The 17,612-nt window shown below is 38.6% G+C and overlaps 1 protein-coding gene and 1 long non-coding RNA gene across 7 annotated transcripts in view; one reads left to right on the forward strand and one right to left on the reverse strand.

Annotated features, from left to right (window-relative positions):
* LOC129746181 (uncharacterized) overlaps nt 1-16,978 on the forward strand; it is a 48,535-nt gene extending 31,557 nt beyond the window's left edge. The window contains exons 2-6 of one of the 5 annotated variants that reach the window (XR_008737259.1): nt 5,559-6,668; nt 6,773-6,972; nt 15,844-15,972; nt 16,405-16,504; nt 16,563-16,968. Coding sequence is in view for 3 of the 5 variants with exons in the window: in XM_055739723.1 (XP_055595698.1) it covers nt 5,559-6,668; nt 6,773-6,972; nt 8,391-8,495 (1,415 nt within the window). In the remaining 2 variants the exon portion in view is untranslated. Of the gene's footprint in view, nt 1-5,558; nt 6,669-6,772; nt 6,973-8,390; nt 8,598-15,843 lie in introns of those variants that run through there. The other 4 variants (XR_008737260.1, XM_055739724.1, XM_055739725.1 and 1 more) reach the window with 4 other exon arrangements.
* On the reverse strand, nt 2,934-6,496 carry LOC129746192 (uncharacterized). 2 transcript variants are annotated; one of them, XR_008737262.1, is made up of 5 exons: nt 4,140-6,496; nt 3,908-4,042; nt 3,632-3,851; nt 3,361-3,432; nt 2,934-3,130 (listed from the first exon to the last, which is right to left on the reverse strand). It is a non-coding gene; the product is annotated as an uncharacterized LOC129746192 (long non-coding RNA). The 2 variants fall into 2 exon arrangements; XR_008737261.1 differs by having other exon boundaries at nt 3,908-6,496.
* Nucleotides 16,979-17,612: the final 634 nt, after the last annotated feature.

The raw sequence follows: 17,612 nt of genomic DNA on the forward strand, positions 1-17,612 counted from the left end.
TTCCGCTTTTCCAAGTCCGAATTGCCGGGCCTTACGCTTAACCCCTGTACAGCCCTTTTGTACAGCCACCTTGTCCACCTTCTTCGTCGCAGAAAGCCAGTTTGCCTTGAACTGCTGCTCGTCCTTAGCAGTTTTGGAAGGGTTGGGAGTGGTTCTTGTCCTTGGGAACCATCTGCACGTTGTTGGCGGCGTACCACTCCATGGCCTTTTTACCGTAATGGCAAGATGCCAAATCCGGCCAAAACAGTACGGAACAACCGTGTTTCTTCAGGAAAGGCAGCAGACGTTTATTCAAACACTGTTTTACGTAAATTTCTTGGTTGACAGTCCCGGAAGCTATGAAAAGGCTGCTTTTCATGTCACAGGTACAGATGGCTTGCCAAACCAGATATTTCTTCGCGAACTTTGACAGTTTCATGTGCTTGAAAATATCTGCTACCTTTTCCCTTCCTTTTGCCGTATAAAATTCCTGTCCCGGAAGCTGCTTGTAGTCGGCTTTGACGTACATAGGTTTTGTCGTCCATTACCACGCAGTCAAACTTCGTCAGCATCGTCGTGTACAGCCTCCGGGATCGCGCTTTGGCCGTCGTATTTTGTTTATCATCGCGATTTGGAGTCACTACCTTCTTGTAAGTCGATAGTCCGGCTCGTTTCATGGCTCGATGCACGGTTGTAGACGAAACACCCAGCTTATTTGCGCCATCTCGGAGAGAGAGGTTAGGGTTTCGCTTGAAACTACCGGCAACTGTCTTTGTCGTCTCAGCGGCTTCCGTTTTTCGATTTCCCCCCGATCCAGACTTCCTAGCTGTCCGTTCCCCAAAAACTTTAATTACATTTGTAACGGTTGATTTGGCAACTTTTAGCGGTTTTGCAAGCTTTGCGTGCGAGTAGCTCGGATTTTCGCGATGCGCGAGCAAAATTTTGATACACTGCTCTTCTTCCTTGGACGGCATTTTAACAACTAAAGAGTGAATTCCAAAATCAAAATACGAGCAACATTCTACACACACACACCTTCAAAATGAGGGGTGTTCAGGTTTTTGAAATGCAAAATTGAAAGAAATATGTCAAGTTGATATTGACCAAATTTTGACCTTTTCACCCTTTATCCCCGCAGCTTCCCTCGTGGGGAGCGCGTTTTACTCAGATACTCCGTGGCGGTGGAGGTATCCTACACAACGTTCGCGACGTACCTAACAGCTCGACATACGCAGAAAGTAGAGTCTTATCTTTGTATGCTTTACTGCTAGGATCGGACGCACACTATTCGAATGTCCCCCGCCGAAAGAGCATTCTACTCCGACCGTGGTCCGGTCTTCCTCCTCCCTTTTTGGCTGGCAACCATAGGCTTTTTGCCCGTCGTGTGTCGCAGCTTATCCTAGACTCGCGCCTGTCACAGCACACGTACGGGTCTTAAATGCTTGCGACTCAGATGAATCCCGATGATAATGTCATCCTACCCGACTCGAGTGGCCCATCCGACGGCGACGTGAGACCACTCTACCCGAGAGTACTCCGCGACGTGAATACTCTTCCTCCTTCGAGTTCGACTGCGGAGAAGGTCAAGTCTTATCCTCACAGCCTCCGTCGCAGAGGGCGTGTTCGACTCGGATACTCCACGGCGGTAACGTTGGAGGTATCCTACACACCAACGCGCGACGTACCTAGCAGCTTAAGTCCTATCTTTGTATGCTTTACTGCCAGGGTCGGACGCACACTACTCAGGTGCTCCCCGACGAAGGAGTCACCATACACCGGTTGCGGACTGGTGCTGGTTCCAACTCCTCTGCAGGGCAGTCATGATCCGGGTGAACCCATCGCTGACCACGCGCCAAGTATTGGCATCCTCACACATCCTCCGCACGATGTTGTCGGCTGTCGTGTCTGGTCCGCAGGCGGCACGTACTCCTTCGAACCTCGGACAGTTGAAAACTACGTGCTCTGGTGTCTCGATTGTGTCACCGCAGGTTGGACAGGATGGCGAGGCCACGTGTCCAAACTGATGGTGGTACTGCATGAAACATCCGTGACCAGTCAAGAACTGTGTCATGCAAAAATCCACCTCTCCATGTCTCCGGTTCACCCAGGATCCGATGTTAGAGATCAAGCGATGGGTCCACCAACCACGTTCCGAGCTTTCCCATTGGTGTTGTTCAATAGCTCCCGGGAGCTCACCTTGTCTGACAAAACCTCTATTGAGACTGCATCAAAAGCTCCCTTTATGTCTAGAAACACTGAAACCATTTGCTCACGTTTTGCGTACGCCATTTGTATCTCTGAAGACAGCAAAGCAAGACAATCGTTTGTTTCTTTGCCCCTTCGAAACCCAAATAGACTATCTGACAGATTTGAAAGTTTTAAGTGATTTTAAGATGAAAACACGTTTATTAAGTAAAGTGCAACCGCATACATGCAGAATGACCGTTAACTCGATTTTTTTTACATTTCGCAGTTTCGCCCTTATGAAACATTACTGTATCTTTTTCCCCAGTCAGTACAGTCTTCAAATTTTGCGGAGTGTTAGATGGATAGTCGAACTAGATTTTGTGGTAATTCCATGAAAAAATATACCCAGGCAGAAATGGCAGCTGGTCAAAGTTGGAAGCTAGTGCGCTGCTTCACGCGATTTCATACTTTTTAGAATGCAACTGTAGCTCAAAGGACATTTTACGTACACGGTAACCAAAGTTACTCTAATCTGTATAAAATTCCATACAGTTTCCAGAAAAGTGTCTCCACGCACTTTTAAGTTTGAGCGCTTTAGGCAGAGCGTGTCTAAAGAGCTTTTATACATTGGAAAGCTTCCAACCAGTTAGTGAATTCTGTGTATTTTGACGTAGGGATGCCCATGCATTTTCAAGATTTCTTCAGGAAAGTAAACGTTGATGAAAATTTCTCAAAAAAAATCATAAAAATTATACTTTTTTCCGTAGCTATAAAATATTTATTGTCAAATACACATAATACCGGTAATTCTAATGCCGGAATGTTCTTTCTCATTTAGATCCGCAACAAACGTAACACCAAACATGGTTCAAGGTTCAACTGGTAAGACATTCGTTTGAACATCCGGTACGGACCACATCAACATGTTGCCTAACCTAGAGGGGGCCCAGGGGGAATCGAGGATCTGTAATAGAAAAATTAATCTTAAATAATTATTTTACCAAGTGAAAAATTATTTACATAGAAAAAACTAGTATTTTTATAATATGACATTTCGAAATTGATTTCAGCGCTACTTTTCATTTCGAGTTCGAATTAAATTTGAAGATCTAGAGGAAACCTTTGTCAGATTCGAATCTTTTGTTTTTCATGATTGAAAATAAAAAATATAGAATAATGTTTTTTGTGATATACCTTTTAAAAAAGTTCCGATGAGATGACCAGAATTAAAAGACTCTTCCGTCAAGCTTGCAGTATGAAGTTTAGCTGTTGATGAAATGAAAACAGCAAAATCAGGCTGTTAAATCAATCTTGAAATAACGAGGAAAAACTAAATTTACTAATCAGAAACCATTTCAGTTCAATTTAAAAGGATTCATGCACAATAACATGACATATATTATTATGGGAACTATTCCGGGATGCATTATCGGATCTCAGGGACTTGTGTGCTTATAATACTTACATGTTTGTATGGGAATGCAGTATACGCGAAGTGTTGAATGAATGAATATGAAGCCGCCGATTGAATGTTGGAAATCAAGCACCGAAGCAGCTTCCTTCGGTAGTGGCACGATGAGTAGCTGGAAATGCTGTTCTGAATCGTATCGGTATCGGTTTATAAGTTCAGCTGAACTTTGGGAACAGTTTGTTTTGCAACCTATCGTTGATTATCCGAAAATGACCTGAAACAAACAATTTCATGACACCGTGTTTTCAATATGCTAACCAATTGGCTTACAGTAAATGCCGTGAGAAGAAATCGACTTATAGTTTCTTGGGTCCGTCGGAGCGTTTCCAGAATCCAACACCGGTGATACAGGCACAGTACAATTTCTGGTTCACTTGCCGTTTTTTATTTTTTTTTTGCATTTTCCTGGAAATAAATGAAGTTGATAGTTCATCTAATAAGAAAAATTTTATAAGCTCGAAATCTTACATCAAAGAAAAAAAAAAAGATACAATGGACTTACTCATGCCGTTTGATCCACATCCGCCGAAAGATCCACAGGGTGGCAATGTACGGATTGATTCCGAGAATTTCCCCGGTCAGATCGAACTCGTTTCTCAGGTTCTTCCGTTCCATACCGACGCGGATATTCTGCGCCTTACCTTTCCGTACCTTTTCTTGCTTAGAGCTTCGTCGGAACTGGTTCGCACCTTACAACGTCCGCGATATACCACCAAAAAGTTTCAAAACTTTTTGTTTTTTCCGCTCTGACACCCCTTCAAATAAAATTCCAACAACAGCAAACTTTTTATTCAGAGCATGAATAATCGAGATTTAGTTTTCATTTGTATATTGTCCACCCAAAACTACTCAAAATTGAATTGGGGGTATACAAATATTGAGCATCAATCGATTAGTTATGATGAACGTATATTCTCAACACATTTTATGAATAACTAAATTTTTCCGTGTAAGGTAAGGCACAAACCGGAACATCTAGAATCAACTGTGTGTTCTCGTCCACATTTTTCCATAAGACACACTTAATCACATCGCACCAAGATCTCACCAGGAAGAGTTACAAGGTGTAAACAAAGGTGACTTACCTTTTAAAGCCACCTTGTTTAATTTGGAATAGCTTTCCTTAGCCACTTGTTTCTTTTTTTAAATTTGTAAACATGGTTCCAAAAAAAAGGTACACAAAATTGACGACCTTCCCCCCCAATGAACGGCTCTTAAATTGATTGGAAGGAAATTAAGTGTAAACAGAACAACGACCGTAAACTCGTGAAGCAGGGTTCCTACCCTTTATCCATACGGGGTGTCTCGCGCAACTCGATTGCCGTTGAAGCTCTAGACTAGGCTAAGCTAGATATACCTACCTAGAGAGGTGCTGATTCTCGCACATAAATACAATTACAGATCTTGTAAACACTTGCTGCCTGTTGCTTTTGCTAAGTTTAGCGGCAGTTAGTTGGTTGGTGGAGGTGTTGTTTAAGTTCATTTTTGCGATCCCCCGTCGTCGTCGTCGATTGCCATCGATCTTAAACCGAAGCCGAACTGCTGGCTGGCCCAATGTTAATGATGGTAAATAATCGCGTTGGTTGACTGCGCTGCTGCTTGATGCGTATGTGGAGTTTATATGGTTTTAAGTTTAGGCGGAATAGCATTACTGCTTGGTGTTTTTTGTTAAGCTAATGGCTAACCTGCGAAGGCATTCGGTTCGAGCGATTGCCCGAGTGCAGTCACGAAGACGACTTGGTGGTGGCCCAAAGCGGCATTATATCAGGGCCGTTTCATCATTCGCCCTGCCGTCATGTTAATCATACTGTGTAAGATTTCGATGGGTGAAACATTCTTTGGTGGGGGTGCTTCCATCTTCTTTTAACTCGCCATCAATTTGTAAAACTTCTAATTTTGTTTTGTTCTTTCTCCTCAACAGATGCGACTGAAAATGGCCAGAACATTCCGTCAGAATCGCCCACGGCAGCAACTTTATCGAGTGGAGGCGGAAGTGATAATTCAAATGCAGCAACGAGCCCGACTAGTATAAGACTCTCATCGAAGAAACGGCCTCCACACCTAACCTGTCGAATTAGTAACTCATCATCGCCAACTAATGCGGCCGTAGTAGAAACGGCCGATGGCCAATCGGTGATCATTGGAAGTGGCAACCAGAAAAAGATGGCACCATCAGGGGATTCGGTATCATCGACTATGCAGCTCCCCACAACAACAACGGGTCAGCATTCCGATAATGATGATGAGCACGTATCATCAGATCGGGAAGTGTCGCCCAAGTTTGTGGTTGGGACGAAAAAATACGGCCGTCGATCGCGTCCCCGAACCGATGACTGCAACGGACTGGACAGTGGCTCGGATGTCAGCAACTCGGACAATGAATCCGTTCCCCAACAGCAGCAGCAGCAGCAAAGCTCCACCGAAGATGGTAAAAACAATTCCTCCAAACAAGTGCAGCGATCCGCATCCCAGAGCGATATACACGGTTCTAAACGAAAGCGCCCCCTAGGCGTCAACAGGCTGAAACGGTGTGCCTCTCTACCGACTCATCGACAGCGGCCAGACCTTGTTAATCGAACGCTCATAAACACGAAAAACGTTCGCGATCAGCTGAACATGGATGAGACGATCGATAAAAAGATTTACTTTATGCGTTTGTCGGAAAACCTGCGGGAGGTCTGGGACTCGCTCCTGGATGGCGGCCACGGAGATCTGCTTAATCGAGGCCAGTTGGAGGTGGTCTGCGAACGGGTTGGCCTGCAGAAGCTTCCAGCTAAGCTCGCGGCCCAGGAAGTGTTCACCAAACTTTCCCTCCAGCCGATCGAGGGTATCAGCTTCGATGAGTTCATATCGCTGCTACAAAGTGATTCCGATATTTTACCGATTGGGGGCGGCATCAACAACGGGGGCATTGAGGGTGGCGGAGTTTCGCCGATGCGCCGCTTGTACGACGAAAGTGACACCTTCAAGGCTCAGGAGTTGGATCGCGATAGCGTCGAGGAAACGGTCGGTTTTACGGTTCGAATGCCCGGTAATTATCTATCATTTTCCTTAAAAAAAACCAACATTCGTACATCGTAATGTGTGAGCTAAAATAAAAAACAAAAAAAAATCAATCAATCGTAAATTCCTCAGATTGGACGGCGGAAATCGGTTCCCTGTCGGCGGCCATCATCCTGGACATGTGGGAATCGGCGGGCATCGTGGAACCGCGGGCTCTGCTGCACGAGCTCGGGTTCTACGGAGCGGAAATTCAGGTGGCCGATCTGGTGACTGCCCTAGAGGACGAACAGCAGCGGCTCGGCGATGGTGGTGATACCTCGTCGATTATGCGCGTAAGTGTTGGTTTCTCTCTCTTTGTTTTGCGACTCAAGCCATTCGGGTTTGGTTTTGTTTACGCGGCACAGCTGCTGCAGGAATGTTTGAAGCTGTTTGAGAATCGAACTGTTCTGCTTGTTGACAAATCTTCGTAGTGGAATGACTTCACCTACGCTTGAAACTTTAATATTTGCATTGAGTGATATAGCTTCATCAAGTGTGGGTTCACTCTTCGTCTCGATCATGATATTTTTTTTAAGTTTTTTATCAAACTTTGCCAAAGGAATTTGAAATTTGTTTTACACGATAAAACTTGCAAAACACCCGAGATTATTATTTATTTATTTTAATAGTATTCCATCTCACGACACAACTTGACGAGCATAATTCCTAAAATTCACGCGTCCGGCATTCTCGCAACATGTCCTGCCCAGCGTATCCGGAAAGCCTTCACCATCTAGGTGGTGATCATCATAAAAAATTTGTTTTAAAATTTTTTTTTTTGGTTAATTTCTAAGTTATTTGGGCTACATCAGGGGTGAGCAACCTTTTTAAGCAACGGGCCACTTTTAATTTAGAATTCTTTCGGCGGGCCGCATTGAAAATAAAATTTAAGTAGCAATGGTTTGCAGAGCTTTACGGTACTTTTTATAATCAAACATTTTTGACAATAACAAAAGGATAAATAAATCGAATTCATAAACTTGCATAAACTTTTTTTTTAAATAAGTTGATCAAACTAGCCGAAAGTGAACAAGTTAGTCACTAAATTTTGATCATTTTCCAATAATGTTTTAATTGAATTTAAATATTTAGCAGATATTCATTTTTACAAAAAAATATTATCTTCTATTTATTAGAAACGAAATTATCGAAAGTCTTTCTACGGTTTGTAAAAAGATTTCAACCTTTTTTTTTTTGAGAAAAATCCTTTTTTGTTCGACCCGATGATATGGTATTTTTCATCATCACTTCCATTTAAAATTTCCACACACAAAACTTTCGAGGCTCCACTTAGCAAAAATGAGCTGTACTTTCCGTTAGCAAAATTTTTTTTTTACTGTTGAGTTAGCACTTTCCCAAATTGTCATGACTTTTGCTCAATTTGAGTAAAAATAACCATTTTACTACTAATTTAAGCATTTGAAGTAGTATGGACTCAAACTTTTAGCCTGTGCTCAAACCACGTTCTTTATGTGCTCAATTTTTAGAAAGACGACACAGGCGGGAACCTGTCAGATTATTCTTGTTTTTGTTTTGCACCGCGCGCGGGTAAAAATATTTTTGTTTCGCTCCTCAGTTTTCGTCTTTTAATTTGAATTTGAATTTGGTAAGTAGTACATAAAATAGTGGTTAAAAGGAAAAAATAACAGAAATATTAAGCTTTCCAATCCTAAAATCGGCAACGACTAACCAGGTTTCCGAACTTTTCCAGGATCAACAGCAGCTCGTGTTAGGGAATGCTGCAGAAGTAGCCGCATTCTCCCTCCAGCGGAACGGTTACCGGTTCGGTAATCAGTGGAACATCGCGGAATCCTAACGCTGCACATACCGGTACACGATAACCAGAAAGGAGGAGAAAAGTGTGAAGCGCAAAACCGAACACGGAAGCAGCAGTAGTGGTTCCGCCGGGTGGTGTGGTTTACCTGTTGGTGGTCAGTGTTTCTTACTATCAGCTAGCAAAAAAAAAAAATAGACTGTCTACCTATTATAGTTTTATTTCTATTCTATAAGATCCTAATATAAAATGCACTTAACTAAATTATTTCTGTTTTTCAGATTTCATTGGTGGAGATGTATACACACAAAACTTTCGAGGCTCCACTTAGCAAAAATGAGCTGTTACTTTCCGTTAGCAAAATTTTTTTTTTACTGTTGAGTTAGCACTTTCCCAAATTGTCATGACTTTTGCTCAATTTGAGTAAAAATAACCATTTTACTACTAATTTAAGCATTTGAAGTAGTATGGACTCAAACTTTTAGCCTGTGCTCAAACCACGTTCTTTATGTGCTCAATTTTTAGAAAGACGACACAGGCGGGAACCTGTCAGATTATTCTTGTTTTTGTTTTGCACCGCGCGCGGGTAAAAATATTTTTGTTTCGCTCCTCAGTTTTCGTCTTTTAATTTGAATTTGAATTTGGTAAGTAGTACATAAAATAGTGGTTAAAAGGAAAAAAATAACAGAAATATTAAGCTTTCCAATCCTAAAATCGGCAACGACTAACCAGGTTTCCGAACTTTTCCAGGATCAACAGCAGCTCGTGTTAGAGAATGTTGCAGAAGTAGCCGCATTCTCCCTCCAGCGGAACGGTTACCGGTTCGGTAATCAGTGGAAAATCGCGGAATCCTAACGCTGCACATACCGGTACACGATAACCAGAAAGGAGGAGAAAAGTGTGAAGCGCAAAACCGAACCCGGAAGCAGCAGTAGTGGTTCCGCCGGGTGGTGTGGTTTACCTGTTGGTGGTCAGTGTTTCTTACTATCAGCTAGCAAAAAAAAATAGACTGTCTACCTATTATAGTTTTATTTCTATTCTATAAGATCCTAATATGAAATGCACTTAACTAAATTATTTCTGTTTTTCAGATTTCATTGGTGGAGATGTATAGTAAAAGCTTCAAGAACGCGATGATGGAATACACTTTTCGAAACTCGCGGAGTGATGCGAACAAAAATAAAAGAGAAGATAAAAAAAATCAAATCTCACTTTTTAATATTTGAAAACCTTTCCATTGAAAATAATTTAATTTTGGATTTTACTCAAATTCTAGCAAACGTTAGAAAAATAAATTTTGCTAAAATGTTAGCAAACAAAGGTTTTTGTTTGCTTGAAAATTAGTAAACATTCAGTCAGGACACATTTTGCTATTTTGCTAAAATTTTAGTAGAAAAAAATTGCTAAATTGATTGCTAACTTTCTAGCTGGTCAAATTTGAGCAAAATTTTGCTAATTTTCGTCCTCGAAAATTTTGTGTGTAGTAAAAGCTTCAAGAACGCGATGATGGAATACACTTTTCGAAACTCGCGGAGTGATGCGAACAAAAATAAAAGAGAAGATAAAAAAAAACAAATCTCACTTTTTAATATTTGAAAACCTTTCGATTGAAAATAATTTAATTTTGGATTTTGCTCAAATTCTAGCAAACGTTAGAAAAATAAATTTTGCTAAAATGTTAGCAAACAAAGGTTTTTGTTTGCTTGAAAATTAGTAAACATTCAGTCAGGACACATTTTGCTATTTTGCTAAAATTTTAGTAGAACAAAATTGCTAAATTGATTGCTAACTTTCTAGCTGGTCAAATTTGAGCAAAATTTTGCTAATTTTCGTCCTCGAAAATTTTGTGTGCACACACAAAATTTTCGAGGCCGGAATTTAGCAAAATTTTGCTCAAATTTGACCAGCTAGAAACTTAGCAATCAATTTAGCAATATTTTTTCACTAAAATTTTAGCAAACCGGAGAAAAAGTTAGCCGCCGCAATTTTTACTCAAATTTCTAGCAAAATCCGAAGAAAAAAACCGCCCAGAATTTTTGTTTACAAAATTTATAATTTCTCCTTTAGAAACGCAGGGAGGTTATCAAATTTAAAATAAAAAAAAACACTGATGCTTTCACCATTCACTTTAATTTATTTTCTGGATTTACACTTGTCCACCAGCGTTGTGAATACTTTATCGAACTTTACCAATAATTACTTTTTCCTAGCGCCTGGATCGGGTTGTTCCGGATGTGGGTAGGTCGACCGTTCGTTTCCGGATGTTTCCATCGTCGACCGACATTAAGCATGTTCGGATACTTGGCAACCTCTTCGGTGAATCCCCGGCTTTGATGTTGTATTCGCTGGGAGCGCCATCCTGGTAAAAATGGAAAATTTACTTATGAAAAAGCTCAAAAAGTTTGTTTACGTCTAGATTGGTCTTTACCTGTTTGCTTTCCAGTATAAATCCGCTTGGTCGTCGTCCGCTTGGTCATCAAAATCACCGCTGGCACCGAATTTCCGTAACCGAACTTATGTTTTCTTTTCGGCGGTAAAGGCGGCTGTTATTCAAAAGAAAAGCGGCCAGAAAAATTAATTTTTGCTCAAATCAAGCAAATTTAGCTTTTTGCTAACTCTAAAGTAAAAAAATAATTTTGCTAACGGGAAGTAACAGTGAATTTTTGCTAAGTGGAGCCCCGAAAGTTTTGTGTGCATGCACACAAAATTTCTGAGGCCGAAATTTAGCAAAATTTTGCTCAAATTTGACCAGCTAAAAAGTTAGCAATGAAATTAGCAAAAAAAAATTACAGTGAGCATTCTTTATAAGCAACCTTTACACAAGCAACATTCTATTGAAGCAACCTCTGCATTAGCAACTTTTTTTATTCCAAAATTTCTGTACAAGCAACCATGGTTTTATTTTTCATTTTCATTTTTATTCTTCCGTAAAAATGGAGAAGAAAGGCAGAGTATAAATTTCTTTGAAAACAAAATTATACATTTTAAATGAACTCCAAGATGGCAAGACACCGACAGAGATCTGCAGAAGCTACAACATCCATAAGTCGACTTTAACGAGGATAAAAAATAATAAAGAAAACTTGGAAGAATTCACCTCAAAAACGTATGTTAATAAAAAAAAAATCAAGCGAATGAAGCCATTAAAAAATCCTGATCTTGATGATAAACTATACGCATGGTTTTTACTACGGAGAGAAGCAAACGAATTGGTTTCAAACGAGAAGCACTAGATTTTAAAAGGTCACTCAATGGACACGAAGAATTTTCAGCCAGTGATGGCTGGCTCGATAAATTCAAAAAAACGCCACGGCTTAAGAATTTTGACGGTTACCGGTGAAAAACTTTCCTGCAATGCTGAGAGTGTTGCTACATTTACAAGCGATTTCGAAAAGATTATTGCCGAAAATGGGTTTTCAGCGGAACAGATCTACAATTGTGACGAAACCGGTCTGGTTTACAAAGGTTTGCACAAGAAAACAAACGCTACCGTTTTCGAAAAAACTGCTGTAGGACGGCAATCCATGAATGAAAGGGTCACCATTATGCCTTGTGTAAATGCAACTGGGACGCATAAATTCGATTTGATGATGATTGGAAAATCTAAAAATCCGCGGTGTTTTAAAAATGTAAATTTACCACTGTATTAAAATCATCCAAAAATTCTTGGCAAACTTCTGCGCTTTTTAAGGAGTGGTACAACGATTTATTCATCCCTGAAGTTTCTCGTCACTTAAAAGCTAAAGGCTTACCAGTAAAAGCAATTTTATTGGTCGATAATGCCACCTGTCATGGGACAGCAAACACTTTTTCCCATGATGAAAACTTTAAGGTTTTTTTTTCCACCCAACAATACACCCTTGTTGCAAACTTATGACCAAAATGTCATAAATCCCTTAAGCAACGGTATCGAAAGCACCTTCTGTCAACACTCTTGGCGTTATGTGTAAACGGCAATAACGACATATTTTAACTATGTAATAAAATATAAAACTGCTTATTTATCTATAAATCACAAAATTGATTTTTCTTAAAATTTATACTCCTTTTTTCTATACAAGCAACTTTTTCTACATAAGAAACTTTTTTGAAAAAATTGGTTCAGATTAGTTGCTTGTATAGAATGCTCACTGTACTAAATTTTTAGCAAAATAGCCGAAAGTGTCCAGACTAAATTTTTACTAATTTTTCAGTAAACAAATGCGTTGTTTGCTAAAATTTTAGTAACATTTTTGTTTGCCTCAGAAATTACTATAATTTTAGTAAATTTTAAATTTCAAAGTTACCGTTATTTAGTTTTTAAATAAAAAGATCGTTGCAATTTGATTGTTCCAATTTATTAAGAAAAAAAATACAACTGTATGCAAAAACAGCAGCAACAAAGAAAATTTTATTACTCACACTTTACACCGTATATTTTGTTATTGGTACTGTCTCGTAACTGACAGTGTTATCCGGAGTCCGGAGTAGCTTCTTGCCAACTATATGGTATCCGGAGATTCGATGATGGTAGGGAGGAAGTTATAACAGAGGACATTCGACAGAAGCCATTAAACCACTTTCACTGACATTCGATTTTCGGAGTGAGGCCGATACCATTCTACAAAAAAAGCAATGTGGTTAGAATAAAATTTTAAAAAAGCCCTTAGAACGAATTTTAAACTTACGAAGATTTGCTCAAAAGTCATCAAAATAATCAAAGGAAAAGCCTTCGGGAATGCGTAAACCGGATTAGCTTGGTAGTGAACCGTGACATGGCTTGGCCATCAACCAATAATTACAGGCCGGACCAATCAGCTTAGCTGAAATTTTATAACAGAGAAATTGAGTTAAGAATTGAAAATATGAATTGAGGCAGAAGTATATTTATGTTAAAAGAAACAATTTGTGGCATGCTACTACTTGTTTGTTTACAAGTAGTAGGATGCCACAAGTAGTTACGAACGTACCAAACAGTTTAACCCGTATTACCGTACGATTAGTTGAAACGGATCGTACGAATGGAATGTTAATATAAAACATCATTAGCTGAATATTTAAAGGAAAGCTAGTTTAGTATTTAGAGGATATTGACTTTAAGATAAGTGTTCGGAAAATGTCGCTCTAAAAACATCAAATCAGGCATTTTGCTATTACTTATACTTAATAAATTTCAAATACTACAATTTTTTATGGGCTCGATTCTTAGCGAGAGCTCAATGAATATGGGTTCTTTTGAAGGCAATAAATAATGCATATTTGAACTTACCTGTCTCTGAATGGAAGATAACTTAAAACATCAATATCAAAGCGCAAGGCCCAGCTGCCCGCGCAACCACACAGTAACCAGATTGACGACTCCCAAGAATTCCTGTAAAAAATAAAACAAAATAAGAGTTCTTTCAAAGTCTATCTGTTCCTTCAGGAAAAGCTTGCCCGGAATAGTTAGAACTTGTCGCAGTGCTCCGTTCGAATCCGAAACTCATATTTTCAATTTGCTGCGTTCTGGAACAATTCGAGTTTGAAGCTCGATGACGAAGCGTTCGAAAATTGGAGTTCAAAACTCGCAAACAGTAGTTTTACTGTTCCGGAAGGCAGGCAACTGAAAAATCGAGTTCCGAGCTCAAACGGAGCACTGTAAACAGTTTTTGCCTGTTCATCAGGTACCTACTTTTACACTCATTCACTTACCTTGTCTCCAGTTTTTTTTTTAGGAAAACTGCTGCCCTGCTGCCCCACCGGGGAGACTAAAGAAAGACTTTCAGCTGGCATCGTTTCCTCTCACCCTGGTATCACATACACAGAAAGATCTGGAAGTAATGAAATGTCTTTAGAATAATATAAAATCAATATAACTCAACCGTGATGTACTTTTACTGTTGGCAAATATGGGAATCCGTTCCATACCGACCTCCAGCAAGGAATTTTTGGACTGAATCCGGATTGTGGTATGCGTGCTCAAAGGCCGGTTTATTCTTTGTGCTTTACCGGATCGATCTTCCGGAAAAAGGCATTAAATATTCCAGCTAACTGTAACAGCTTCCAAATATTTTCACCCTCGCACCGGTGCAAAATAAAAACAAAAAATATTTGACAGGTTCCCGCTTGTGTCGCCCTTCTAAAATTTCAGCACTCCAAGACCGCGGTTTGTGCACAGGCTAATAGTTTGAGTCCGTGCTACTACAAATGCTAAAATAAGTAGTAAATGGGTGTTTTTTACTCAAATCCAGCAAAAGTCATGACAATTTGGAAAAGTGCTAACTCAGAAGTAAAAAAGAAATTTTGCTAACGGAAAGTAACAGCTGTTTTTTGCTAAGTGGAGCCTCGAAAGTTTTGTGTGTGGAGTTTAACCATAGCGATTTTTTTTCCTGTGTCCATTCTCGAAAAGTTTGCTAAAAATTTATTTAAATTTTGTCGTGAAGCTTCCTTTTTCCTTTAAATAGTAATTTTTTTATTTGAAGTTCCGTATGAAATCATTGCATTGAAATGTTGAGCAAGGTTTCAAAATCATGATAAATTCATTATTTTACAGATTTTGAAACAGATTCGCTAATGTTACAGATTGAAAATTTTTTTCTAAAAATTTACAGATTTTGACAGATTTCATATTTTTTTAAAAATTTAATGGGAAAGGCTTTCTAAGGCTGTATCATGAATATCTTATTACTTTGGTAATGTACACACAAAATTTTCGAGGCTCCACTTAGCAAAAATTAGCTGTTACTTTCCGTTAGCAAAAGTTTTTTTTTACTAATGAGTTAGCACTTTCTAATTTTATCTTTAAATTCGCTCAAATTGAGTAAAAACAACCCATTTACTGCTGAATTTAGTATTTACGGTAGCATGGACTCCAACCGCGGTCGTATTTTGCTTTATTTCAGCAAATGTCAGATCAGCGAGCAGCTAACCAAAACAAAGAAAAAGAAGAAGTTTTGCGCAATCGAGTTTTGTTTTGTTAAAATTATTCCGATTAAATTCGTTCGTTCGGTCGCGATTTCAAAACATTTCGGATCAAATTAGTTCCCGGTTCCAAGAGTTCCGTTTTCCGACGGTTATTAAAATAATTATTATCGAAAAAAGAAAGTTCTGGAAACATATGGGAATAGTTTTCAACGACGGTTGTTGCCGCGTCTGTCAGCTTTCTTGGCTCTGACGGGATCACGACCCGGGAGTTACTGTTCATCATTTGGGTCGTCTGTGAGCCGTTTCCACTTGCGCTGCATTTTCAAGTGGTTTAATTCCGAGATGGCAGTTCTTGCATTCCCGGTTTCAACACACCGATTTCGGAAGGCTGTTTTGGTGAGGGACAACCCCCTGGGGGGTATATGGCATTGTATGAAAAAGTGCTAGGGAGTTTGATGTTATTTTTGAGTTTGAAAGAATATTAAAATTTTACCCCTTGTTTTTTCAGAAAGGATATAAAACGATCCTAGTTAGGAGAGCTTGAATCCGGATTCGAAAAGAATGAGGACGGTGATTATTTGTGAGCTAAAAATTATCTTATTACGTCCTGGGTGTTTCAGTGAGGATTTTTTACTGGGTAAGTGTTTTTTATTTAGACAAGTCTTCAACAGTCCAATTGAATTTTCAAATTATGAAAGTAATCAGTTTTTAAAGATTTTGAGTTCTTATAGTAAATATTTATTTGAATGTAAAATGGATGAGTACCTATAGTATTTGAACGTGAATGTAAATGTGTAACGAATAGTATCTACTTCGTATTGATTGGGCTGGAACAAATATCATCCCCCTCTCTCCCTTGCGATGTTCCAACTCCGCAATTGCATTTAAATGCAAAATAATATTTCGATGTGGTTACATTATTTTATCACCAAATTTACTTACTACAACAACCCCAAATAAGAAAAATTATTGCTATCAGGAAATCAAAATAGAATCTGGCCGTCTAGCTATTATAATTTCAATGTATATGCGACAGCATAGAAAGTTATAATAATTATTTGTTTTTCAGATTTTGTTGACGGAGATGTCTGAAACATCGTGGTGACACTGCATGCCTCAAGTACGCGATGATGGAAGAAACTGGAAAACTTCCCGAGATGAAACTTATGGTAATAGCTATTTCTATGTATGTTTATAACATTAGACTAACTTTCTTTTTCTTCTCAGGAACTAACTGACCACCATGCCGCCAAACTAATACCGGTGTCAACATTTTCAATTGATCGTGAAAAGAAAAGTCCGAAGAGATAAGACCCGCAGGGAAATGCAAGCAAAAATAAAAAAGAATAGAAGATAAAAGCACATTAATTCTTATTTATTATATCCGAGAAAGAAATCCCGTTCATAAAAAATAATGAAATTTTAAATTTTACTCATTTTCTAGTAATTATATTTAAAAAAAAAGTTGCTAACATTTTAGCAAACAATTTTTATTTTGCTATACAATTAGTAAACTTCTAGTCAGGACACTTTTTTGTATTTTGCTAAAATTTTAGTTAAAAAAATTTGCTAAATTGATTGCTAAGTACTTAGCTGGTCAAATTTGAGCAAAATTTTGCTAATTTCCGGCCTCGAAAGTTTTGTGTGTATGGCTAGTTTAGAAGTAAAATGACCCAATTTAATCAATGTTTGGCATGATTTGCCTAAGAAATGTCTCAAAATAGCATCACACTTAACACAGAAAAAAAAACAAAATTCCCATTTTTCTATGGTGTAAGTAATCTCAGAACTGATTAAACTAATTCATTTTTTTGTCAGCTCTAGTTTTCGAGATAAGTTTAAAAAAAAGGTTAAAATTAACCCTTCATTTTATGATTTTTTATATTTCCTTAAAAATTGTTTTTAGCAGTTGGGAATGATGAGTACATCAAGAAAAAAAAACGATTTTTCTCTTTTTCCATGAATTAATTGTTGCAAATTTGTTACTTTTTGAAACGAAGGGTTGATTATTCAATTTGTGTACTTTTTCAACAAAACTTTGAAAAACAAATACTTATTGACTCAATGATGTTATGGAAGTTTATTTTTTGTTATTTTTTCCAAACCTTCAAAATCGGGAATTTGAACGAAATTTAAAAGAAAAATTCATCAACTTATTTCGTAGTCTTCCTCAATATCCAATATTCAATGACTTCCTAAAATGATGGCAGAAGATGTTTTAATCTTATTTTTTTAAATTTCAAGAAATTGGAGAATACAATTTTTTTTGAAAGCGTT

The sequence above is a fragment of the Uranotaenia lowii genome, chromosome 2, assembly GCF_029784155.1.
Source record: "Uranotaenia lowii strain MFRU-FL chromosome 2, ASM2978415v1, whole genome shotgun sequence".
In the NCBI taxonomy this organism is placed as follows: domain Eukaryota; kingdom Metazoa; phylum Arthropoda; class Insecta; order Diptera; family Culicidae; genus Uranotaenia; species Uranotaenia lowii.